The 11,634-nt window shown below is 50.1% G+C and overlaps 1 protein-coding gene and 1 long non-coding RNA gene across 2 annotated transcripts in view; one reads left to right on the forward strand and one right to left on the reverse strand.

Annotated features, from left to right (window-relative positions):
* Positions 1–3,105, forward strand: part of LOC140700022 (integrin alpha-7-like) — a 64,269-nt gene extending 61,164 nt beyond the window's left edge. The window contains exons 13-15 of the mRNA XM_072972491.1: positions 118–216; positions 305–430; positions 2,464–3,105. Coding sequence (XP_072828592.1) covers positions 118–216; positions 305–430; positions 2,464–2,694 — 456 coding nt within the window. The 3' untranslated portion in view covers positions 2,695–3,105. The remainder of the gene's footprint in view (positions 1–117; positions 217–304; positions 431–2,463) is intronic.
* Positions 3,106–3,157: 52 nt separating this feature from the next.
* LOC116282789 (uncharacterized) lies at positions 3,158–4,283 on the reverse strand. The gene is made up of 2 exons (XR_012078221.1): positions 3,947–4,283; positions 3,158–3,868 (listed from the first exon to the last, which is right to left on the reverse strand). It is a non-coding gene; the product is annotated as an uncharacterized lncRNA (long non-coding RNA).
* Positions 4,284–11,634: the final 7,351 nt, after the last annotated feature.

Raw genomic sequence — 11,634 nt, forward strand, 5'->3', positions numbered from 1 at the left:
ATGCAGCAGACTGGGCCCAAGACAGGCGGAAACACCCTCTTCCATTTACAGCTTCAGAAGCTGGGGGAGGGGGGCCTTAGGCATTTAGGAGGAGGGTCTCCTTCCCTGCTCCACTAGGAGTACTCAGCTGTGAAGTCCCTGGAGGTGATCGTTCGAGCCAACATCACCGTGAAGTCCTCCATCAAGAACCTGCTGCTCACAGACGCCTCCACAGTGGTGAGCTGCAGGGCTGGGGAGGAGGGGCCGGGGCATCTCTCCTCTCCTGCCGCGCCCACCCTCGTTCTGCGAACCCCTCCCTCCCCAGATCCTTGTGATGGTATACTTGGACCCTGTGGCGGTGGTGGCAGAAGGAGTCCCCTGGTGGGTCATCCTCCTGGCTCTCCTGGCCGGGCTGCTGGTGTTGGCGCTACTGGTGTTGCTCATGTGGAAGGTGAGGCTTGGGGAGGGGGAGGACGGCGGGGGCTGGGCTCCTTGTCAGTCAGGTGGCCTCTCCAGGTGTGGTTCTCTCACCCACACTCCCATTTCTTCAGCAGATCTTCACTGAGCCCTTACCCTGCACGTACCAGGGAACCTGTCGGGCCCTGGACCGTTCGGAGATAAGGCAGGTGCAGATCTTGTCAGAGGTTTTATAGTCTCGTGGGGGAGGGGAGCCTGTGGTCAAGGACAAGGCAGAGGTACTAAGTCAGGAGAGTGCAGGGAGAATTCAAGGGGGGAGAGCTTGAGAGCCGGGGGCCTGGAGCTGGGCCTTAGCAGGTGGGGTAGCAGGGTCTGGATGTGGGGAGGTGAATGGGTGGGTGTGCGCCTTTCAAAAGGACCATGGGAGGCAAAGCCATGGAGGCAGGGAAATGTGGGCTGATTTAACTAGAGCATGGCAAGTAAGGCTAGGAAGGAAGCTGTGGCCAAGATAGCCAACCAGTGTGGAGAACCGCCTCCAGGGAACTGTCTCCAGGACCGAACTCGGATCCTGCACATTCCAGGCTCCACGTGGAACCATGCTCGTGCACAGAGTGTAGCCAGAACCACGTGTGCATCTGGGGCTGCACTGGGAGCACATAAGAGCACATGTCAGTACAGTCACACCCGTCACCTGCGGTCATCCCCTGAACCACATGCTACGTTTGCGGAACCACGCATGCCCTTGGGGCTTTAGGGGGAACTGCCCCTCCCCTCCTCCCGGGGACCACAGACCAAGCACACGCTCTGGCACATGGGAGTCATCAGGGGACCAGGCCTCTGGGCGTCCAGGCTGTTGGGAACCTTGCCAGCTCTTTTTAGGGGAGATTGATGCCTGGGAGAAACTGGCTCCCGGATCTCTGCTCCCTGCTCTCACGGAAGGGGGGCCGAGCAGAAGTGGGGGCCCCCATCTTTCTCCAGTCTTCCCATCCTCCACCTCTTCTGCTCCCCTCCTCCCTTACATCCCAGTGTGGCTTCTTCCATCGGAGCAGCCAGAGCTCATCTTTTCCCAACTATCACCGGGCCCGTCTGGCTGTGCAGCCCTCGGCCATGGAAGCCGGGGTTCCAGGGACTGTAGGGTAATTGTGTGTGAGCATGTGTGTGTGCGTGTGTGGGGATGTATGTGTGTGAGTGTGAGATACTCCCAGTAGTCACGGGAGCGGGAACGTGCAGGGTGAAGGAATGAGATTGCACGGGGGCCGCGTGAGTTCTAGGAGCTGGGGTGGGAGGGCCTTACCAGGGTGAGGTTACGAGGGTGAGTATACACAGCCGGGGGCACGCACCAGGGTTGGGTGGGCTCCTGGGGTGTGAGCATGTGGGAGTACAGGGAGGTGCCATGCATGTCTTCTGGGGGCATGAGTGTGCAGACAGTCGTGCAAGGAGGTGCCGTGCAGTTTGAGCAAGTAGGAGTCTTGGGCAGTCCTGTGTATGAGCAGTCCTGAGCGTGAGTGTGCAAGGGGCACATTTCCATCTTGGTGTGGAAGGGCCAGCATGTTCATGACTTAGGGAGGGGCCATTTTATTCACAGAGGGGAGGGCCAGCCTGAGGTGGGTGCTCCCAGCGCACGAGCACACAGGCTTGAGAGGAATTATTCCGGAGCTTCCACAGGCCTTGGAAGCCATGTTTTCCCTCCGAACTCATTTGTATTCCTGGGGATGCTATTGGGCCTCTTAAAAGCTTGGGAGGGTGTGGGAACCTTTGGGGTCAGCGGTCCTGATGTTCTACCTTCAAGCCCCTCTTTCAGGTGCCAAGGGAGATGTCCTTGGTCCTGCACCTCAGGCCACCTCCTGGTCTTTCTCTTGCTGTGAATGAGGACCTGGGGACCCAGTATGGATGGTGGCTCTTGTGGGGGCTGCTTGCTGTGCTGGCTGCCGCCCAGCCTGTCTCCTTCCTGCTGCCGTTGGTCCTTTCTGTCCCAGGGACGGTGGGGGCAGGCAGCTGGCTGTGCTGAGCATCTGCCCCAGGGACCAGCCCCGCAGGCTCCTCACGTCTGGCCTGGTGTCCTTCTAGATGGGATTCTTCACGCGAGCGTGGTACCCCGAAGCTGCCGTGCCCCAGTACCACATGGTGAAGGTCCCGCGGGAAGACCGGCAGCAGTTCAAGGAGGAGAAGACGGGCATGATCCTGAGGAACAACTGGGGCAGCACCCGGCGGGAGGGCCCCGACATGTACCCCATCCTGGCTGGGGATGGGCAGCCCGAGCTGGGCCCCGATGGCCACCCTTTGCCAAGCACTGCCTAGGCTCCTTTGTCCCAGCTGGCCCGTGGGACCCTGCCACCCCTTCCCCAGAGATGGCTCCTGGGGGTGAAGAGGGGGGACCCGGTCGCTGGTGTCCCATCAGGATTTGGCAGGATCTGCTTCCTCAGGGCACAGACCTCTCCCCCCATGAGGACCACCCCCCAAACCTCCCCTTAGGATGCTGTTAGGTGAGAAGGGAAACCAGGGATGGGTCATGGGGGGGGTGAGGAGGGCAGTGATGTTCTGATGCAAAAGTGGGGAGAGGGGACCCTAATCCTTCCCTCTCCTATTCACCCTGTATAACGGAACCCCAAGGACCTCACTCTGAAAAAGTGCCTTAAGCCCAGAGGGTGGGGAGGAGGTTATGTCGCTGACTCAGGGGCTCTTCCCTCCCTAGCTTCCCCTCTCCTCTGACCTTAGTTGGCTGATCCAATCTAGCAGATTTTGTCTATTTATTAAAAAATACTTGAGGACAAAACCTGGCTTCTTTACTGAGTCCGGCCGCCTCCTGCCCAGGGTCTGCAGGAGAAGGCAGATTTTCTCTGCACACACACAGCTCAGGACAAAGGTGGTGATGGGAGGGAGTGCTGGGGGCCTGGCACAGACACATGTATCATGACTTGTGTGACCAGGTCCTGGGGCACTTGAGTGTGGTCTCAGAAAGAGGAAAGGGCAGCTGTCCTGGGGTGGGTGGGCAAAAATTGGGAGACCCAGTCCAGGAATTTGCAGCTAGGGGTACGGCAGGGTGTAAGTGCTCCCTCCCCGCGGTCAGGGGAGCAATAGCGCTTTTCCACTGAAGAAGGAAGGGTTGGAGATTCCCCTGGCAGAGGTGGGGGTAAGGGTGGGGGGATGGCTTCTCTCTGCCCAGATCCTCTCAGGAGAAGGCAGACTCAGCAGATGGGTGGGATCATTCCGACCGCAGGCAGGATTTGGGGAAGGCTTACTTCACGGCCTTCCCCATGATGTGCGGCCCAACAGGCAACCACTTTAAGGGAGGGGGCTGTCGTTCCATTTGGAGTTCAGAGAACTGGGCACTTTCCAGATCTTTCCAGGTCTCTCTGGTGAGGCGGCAGCCATCCCCGATGTGCTTCCAGGTGGGCTCGGCAACTTGCTGCCACAGGAAGGCCCAGCTCCCACGCGGCTCAGCCACGTGCTCCCAGAAAAAGAACAATCCTCCCTGGGAGAGAAGAGCGTGTCACTCACCTGCTCCTCCCGCCGCCTGCCTCTAACCTCACCTCCGTCCCGCCGGCCACACCTGCCCGAAACCTCTCGGTGAAGAGGGAGGTGCTGGTCTTCAAGTTCGGGGAGCAAACCGTCCTGCTCCGTGACGCCTCCTGCGCCCCGGCTCTGGCTGCCAGCCCAGAGCGTGTGACGAGCCTCCCGTGACTGAGTGGGGACGACTGGTGAGACATTCTCAAAGGGCGGCCAGAAGGACAGCATAACCGAGGGCAGACAGACGGGCAGGCGGAGAACCAGGAGCATAGGTTTTGCTGGATACAGAGATGCTCGCCCAGAGCCCCCTCCCAAGAGCCTGAGACACGTGTCAGCCAGCATTTCGGAGAAAACTTGCACTGGGTTTCTAATTAAACTGGGCTTCCTCCAGCTCTTCGCTCCTCGCTGTTCCTTCCCTAGGTGATCTCATACACCTGTGTGCTTGGAATTTACCAGCTAAAGGTGGTGACTTCCAAATCTGTATCTCCAGGCTCCCTCTTTTTCTGACTTCCAGATCTGGACTTCCAACTGCCTCTGGGTTCTCAATGCCGCCATGTCACCTCAGACCTAAAGAGTTCAAAGCAGGTTTCTCCTGTCTTACAAAAGGCATTTCCCTCTACCGTCCCTCACTCCATCAGCTGCTCATGCCAAAAACCTGGAAACCGTCCTAAACTACTTTCTCTCCACACCCAGTTCCCAATCTTACTGGGATTCTACTGCCTCTATTACCTCTACCTGGAACACTGTCAGTTGCCCCACTCCCTCCAGCCCCTGCTTAATCCCTCGGATCTCAATGTAAGCATCCCATCCTTAGGTGTCCTCCCCTCTTCCCCGACTTCACTGGGTGGCTCCCTTATGGGCTTCCGCATCCAGCCCTGGTCACGTCTCCTGCTCAGCAGCACACAGGTGTGAGATGCACTAGTTCACGGGAATTCCCCGTCCCGGGCGCCCCGGGCACTGGGGCGGCTGGTGCTATGTTTGCTGCCCCGCACCCATACAGGGGCGGTGTGGCAGGAGGTGGACCTGGATGGAAGTGGTAGACGAGACAGGCAGAGGCCTGGTCAGTGAGCGTGGGTCAAGGCTGGAGGATCAGATGAGACAGTTCCTGGGACTGGGGCAGGGGCTGGGGTCGGGCCCTCAGCTTCAGGAATGGGGCGAGGCTCAGGGCTGGAGTAAGGGTCAGAGAGTCTGGTGTAAACATCGTTCCTGGTGATCCGAGGCAGCCTTTTCACCGTCTGAAGGTACAGCTGCGCTGAAACGCCTGCTCTGCACCGCAGCTGGCCGGCTCTCAGCTTAGGTCTCCTCCGGTCCCAAGGACACTCGCAAGGCGCGGGCAGGGGAGGGAAAGAAGAGTGTGTGTCCTCCGGTGAACCAACGTGCCCTTCCTGATCCGTAGGTTTCTTGTGTGACCTCTGCACGTACCCTCTTATGTTCAGATGCGGTGTTTGGTATTTCATAGCTAAAGTAATGGAAGCCACTGGATATGAGTTACAATGGCAACTATGACATGTGTTAAAATGTACTGAGATCTCTTTTTCTCTTCTGTCCGGGAAGAGGGTTGTGGATTGAAATTTGAAGGTGGCACCTGACCTGGGAGGGGCTGAGGAGCCCAGCAGAGTGAGTGTGGGCTTGGGAAGAAGGCATGTGTTCCTTAGGACAGTTATGTTAGGTTATCATTTTTCAAGGAATAGCATCAAAATCTTAATATTAGGGAGAATATGTATTTTTTTAGGAAACAAGTTTACTTTTTATTAAAATATAATCTTGAAAAATTTTATTATAGTATAATTGATTTACAAATAATACTGTGTTTTAGGTGTACAGGAAAGTGATTCAGTTATATGTATTTTATGTATATATGTACATTTTTTCAGATTATTTTCTATCATGTTATTCTAAGATATTGAATATAGTTCCCTGGGCTGTACAGTAAATCTTTGTTGCTTATCTATTTTATGCATAATTTGATCTGTTAATCCCATACTATTAATTTATCCCTTTCGCCTTTGGTAACGTTTGTTTTCTGTGTCTGTGAGTCTCTTTCTGTTTTGTGTATATATTTGTTTGTATAATTTTTTGGAGGCCACGTGTAAGTGATATCATGTAACATTTCTCTTTCTCTGTTTGACTTATTTCACTTAGTATGATAATCTCTAGGTCTATCAATGTTGCTGCAAATGGCAGTATTTCATTTTTTATGGCTGCATAGTGTTCCATTATATATATAATGAACATTGGGGTGTATGCATCCTTTTGAATTAGAGTTTCTGTCCTTTCCAGATTCATGCCCATGAATGGGATTGCTAGATCACATGGTAGCTCTATTTATATTTTTTAAAAGAAATCTCCATACTGTTTTCCATAGTGGCTGCACCAATTTACATTCCCATTAACAGTGTAGGAATCTCCACACCCTCTCCAGCATTTATTATTTGTAAAATTTTTAATGATGGCCATTCTGACAGGTGTGAGGGGTGATACTTCATTAGTTTTGGTTTGCATTTTCTAGTAATTATTGATGTTAAGCATCTTTTCATGTTCCTGTTGGCCATGTATATATCTTCTTTGGAGAAACGTCTATTGAGGTCTTCTGCTTGTGTTTTGATTGAGTTGTTGTTCTTTTGATATTGAGTTGTATGAGCTGCTTGTATATTTTGGAAATTAAGCCTTAGTGGATGGCATCAGTTTGGGTTTTTTGTTGTTGTAGTTGTTGGGGAAGTAATTAGGTTTATTTATTTATTTATTTTTAGAGGAGGTACTGGGGATTGAACCCAGGACCTCATGCATGTTAAGCATGTGCTCTACTACTTGAGCTATACCCTTTCCTCTTGGGTCGCATTGTTTGCAAATATTTTCTCCCATTCCATAGGTTGTCTTTTCATTTTGTGGATGGTTTCTTTTGCTGTGCAAAAGCTTTTAAGTTTGATTAAATCCATTTGTTTGAACTAAGAAAATACTGCTACGATTTACTGTCTCAGAATGTTTTGCCTACGTTCTCTTTTAGGACTTTCATGGTGTCATGTCAGATTTAAGTCTTCAATCCATTTTGAGTTTATTTTTGTATATGGTGTGAGGGAGTGTTCCAACTCCACTGATTTACATGCGACTGTCCAGCTTTTCCTACGCCGCTTGCTGAAGAGACTGTCTTTTTTCCATTGCAGTATATGCTTTCTCAATATGAAATCAGAATTTATGGACTTGGGAGAAAGAGTAATCCCTGCTATGGTGAGATGTGCTGGCTTTTTAGATAACTTGTGGGGAAACTGGCTACAGCACACAGCATCTACTCCATTTATGAAATCAGGGAGCTCCTCTCCACTTTGGATCTGGTAAAATCTGGACAGAGGAAAACTTCTATTAGCTTTTGGCTAAAATCTGAAGCTTGAACATGGGTTGATAAAGAAGGCTCCATAAGAAACCCTTTCCATCTTAAGATCTAGGTCTACAAGCGCTCCTTTGCTCGTGTGATGCAGGGAAATGAGTTATTTAGCTAAAGCAGCACGTCTAGTCCTTTTATTCTCGACCGCTCTGCCATAGTTCCCCGGCCAGACAGCAAGGAATGGTGCAGATCTCCACTGTGGCACCGGGAGTGACTTTTTCCCCTGGGGAGGCCTGGGGGAGGGCAGGAGGATGCTGGCAGGGGCTGAGATACTGCTCTGTGTGGAGCAGGATGCACTTGTCCCCACCTCCTTGGGTTTGCTGGGAGGAGCCACCATGCTGATCTGCTGAGCTGCAGGTGCTCTCCTGGCAAGAGAGAACTTGAGGTTGATTTATCCGAATTCTCATTCCCTTCCTCCCATGGGGGCAAAGAAATCGCCAGCAGGACAGAAAAGAAGGGTCGTGTCACTCTGGCAACCGGGTGAGCTTATTGACTTGGGCTTTGCATTCGCGACGGGCTCAGCTGTAGACTGCTGTTACTGCTACACAAGGTCGCCGTGCCTTTGTATTTACTGGCTGTATTCAAAGTTTGGGTGGTTAAAAAAATACCTAAAATACAACAACATTTTAGTAACTCTGTTCTGGCATTTCTTCATTTCCTAATATACCCACAGTCTGAAAAGTGAGAGACTAGTCCTCTGTCACCCTCTGGGGGGCCTTGCCTGCCACATGCAGGTTGTAGACAAAAAGTGCAATCATTTGTGACAATTGTAGAAAGTTAACTTCTGGTTCTGTATGTTCTGAACCACTGTCAAAATTGCATTTCCTTTTTCAAGAAAGGCACTAAAAACAATGGAAAAACGTATTCGTATCACAAAAACTTGTGACCTCGCTCCTCACCCAAGCAGCGCCAGTCCTGCTTGGCTCCTGAGGCGGCCCCAGAGAGCTGACCCCCAGAGAGGTGTCACGGGTTGACCTTTCTGGGAGATCCCCGGAAAAGCCCGCTCGCAGGGCTTGTCCTCATTTGGTTAGTGAGGAGAGCCCTATCCTCAGGGCACTGGTCAGTCAGCGACACTCGTGCTCAGGGCTGCACACCCCTCACTTCCGGGGGAACTGAGGCTGCGCGTGAGCAGAAGGGAGGGTTAAGGCCGAGCTGGAAACTGCTCCAGCCCACGGAACAGCCCCTCGGAAGGGCTGGGACACGTAATGGTCAGAGGCATGTAAGGACATTGCTCTTCAGTTATTAGCTGACCCCTAAGCTAGCCAAGTGGCCTCACATGGCACAGAATACAGACTTTATAGAATTACTTCTGGAAAGTCACACAAACGAACAGCAGCAGCAGCAGCAACAAACGGCAAAACTAATCCTTGAGGGGATGACACTCTGAGCTCCAGGGCTGCTGTGTATATTATTTAAAATGTCGAGTTTAACGAAATATTGTGAGACATGCAAAAAAATGGCCCATATACAGGGGAAAAAAAGTGATCAAAGGATGTTCCTCCAGGAAGGCCAAACATTGGACTTTCTAGACAGAGAGCACTCCCTTACAATCCTTTTTCCCCCTGTAAGTTTGGTGGTGATGTCCCATCTTTCATTCCTCATTTTAATACTTTGATTCTGTCTTGTTCAATCTAGCTAGAAGTCTGTCGATTTTGTCTTTTCAAAGACAACTTTTTGTCTTGAACTTCTCAATGTTTTTTTCATTCTCTATTTCATTTATTTCCACTTAATGTCTATGATTTCCTTCATGATATATTGAATCTCTCATCATTACAAGAGCCTTCTTTATCTCTAGTATTAACTTGCGTCTTAAACCCTTTTGTCTGATGTTAGTACAGCTACCCAACAACAGAGCCTCAAAACACAGGAGACAAATCCAGACAGAACTGAAGGGAGAAACAGCCGATCAGCGGTGAAAGCTGGAGGCTCTGATACTCTGCTCTCATTACTGGAAGCTGAACAAGAAAACAGGAGAGAGACCAGAGCAACAGTGTAAACCGACAAGACCTAACAGACACCTGCAGACTGCGTCCCCCAGCAGCAGAACACATTCTTCTCAGGTGCACATGAAACAGCCTCCAGAACAGACCACACAGTAAGCCAGAAATAAGGTTCAATCAATTTAAAAGGATTAAAATTATACAAAGTGTCTTCTCTGACCACAATGGAATTAAATAAATCTATAACCGAAGGAAATTTGGGAAATTCACAAATATGTGGAAATTAAACAATATGTTCCTAAATAACCAATGTGCCAAAGAAGGGAATTTATAGATGTAAACACCTGTACATTGAACTTCATCAAAATTAAAACCTTTTGTGCTTCTAGGGGCACCATCAATGAAGTGAAAAGACAACCTATATAATAGGAGAAAACATTTGCAAACCATTATCTGATAAGAGACTTGTATCCCAGATTTATAAAGAAGTCTTATAACTGAACAATAAAAAAGCTAAATAACCCAATTGAAAAATGGGAAAAAGATTTAAAGACATTTCTCTAAAGAAGATAAACAAATGGTTAATAAGCACACGAAACAGGCTCAACATCATTACTCACTAGGGACATGAAAATCAAAACCACGAGATGCCACTTCACACCCACTAGGATGACTGAAATAAAAAATAAAGAAAATAGTGAGATGGATGTGGAGAAATTAGAACTATCATTCATTGGTGCAGGTATTTTGGAAGACTGGCAACTGGTCAAAATATTAATCTACCACACCAACAATTCCATTCCCAGGTATATGCCCAAGAGAACTGAAAACACATCTCCACTCAAAAATTTGTGCATGAACGTTTATGGCAGGGTTATTCACAGTAGTCCCAAAGTAAACAAACCAACCCCCTTAAAACTGATGAATGGATAAATAAAATATGATACATCCATACAACAGAGCATTATGTGCCAATAAAAAGGATATAAATACTGATACATCTACAACGTGGATGAACCTGGAAAACGTCAGGCTACGTGGAAGAAGTCAGGCCCAGAAGACCACATACTACATGACTCTATTCATGTGAAACGTCCAGAAGAGGCAAACCATGGAGGAGACACTAGGGGGAGGGACAAATGGGAAGTGACTGCTAAGGGGTAAGGAGTTACTTTTTGAAGTGATAAAATTGTTCTAAAATTAGATAGTGGTGACGGTTACACAGTCCTGTGAATATTCTAAAACCCACTGAACTGCGTACTTTACATGAGTGGATTTTAAGGGAAGGGTGTAGCTCAGTGGTAGTGTGTGCTCAGCATGCATGAGGTTCTGGGTTCAATCCCCAATACCTCCTCTTAAAATAAATAAATAAACCTAATTACTAACCCCCCCAAAAAACCCTAAAAAATGAGGGGATTTTAGGGTACATAGATTATACTCATAAAGCTGTAAAAAATAATAAAAATGCAACCAAGTTCCTCTTTGCCGCTCCATATTAAAAAGGAAATAAAAGGAATGATTTCTACCCTTGGATCAGTGGTTCTCAACTGGGGGTGATCTTGTCCCCCGAGGGACGTCTGGATACTGCTGACTGCCCTGCAAGGCGAGAACAGCCCCCATAACAAAGGATGATCTGGCTCCAAACGTCAGTCACACCGAGACGGGGCGCTCCTGCCCAGATGCGGCTCCGGCAGGACAGAGCAGGGCGCGCGCTGCCTCCCGTCGCCCCCACAGCTGCTGAGGTCCTCTGGTGCGACGGCATCCCCTGGGTCGAGGACCGTTATGAGAAGCCATCCCAGGAAACTCACTTTTAAGGCAACGGTAAGGACGTGAGGCACAGTCGTCTCTCTAGGGGTGTCCTTGGGAGAACCTTCTGTCCGGTCTTGGCTCCGAGAATGGCTGTCCTGCCCTGAGCAGCCTGTCTCTGCTTTGTCTCACGGACACCGTGAACTCTGGGCCTGACCGCACTCTCCTTTTTGGGTTCGCTGTTGAGCCAAGCTTGTAGCCCACCCTTAGGAAGGGCGTAGGTCTTGTATTTTGCCTGTTTAAGTTTTATTTCTGGTTCCATTTTATACCCCTAATTTCTTTTTCCTTTTTTAAGATTTATTTTCTTTCTCTTTATTTCCTTTGTTCCTACTTTTAATTTTTACCATCTTTTTGTTTTGTCTCGTTGACACGTCTTGGGTCAGCTACTTACACTGTTCAGCGAAAAACAAGGCACGACTTCGACACGTGTAAACGGGGAGTCTCAGCTCTGGGAGGGGAGCGGGAGGCAGGAGAGGCAGTTTATTGGGCAGAGTTGGGGGGTGTGACGGAGGCAGTGAGGGAGCCCAGTGACCTCCCCATGAGGTGCCCTGGTTCCTGCTCCAGAAGCCCGGCTGGGGGTGCGGGGGGCAGGGGGTGATGGAGTCG

The sequence above is a fragment of the Vicugna pacos genome, chromosome 12 (genome assembly GCF_048564905.1).
Source record: "Vicugna pacos chromosome 12, VicPac4, whole genome shotgun sequence".
NCBI lineage: Eukaryota > Metazoa > Chordata > Mammalia > Artiodactyla > Camelidae > Vicugna > Vicugna pacos.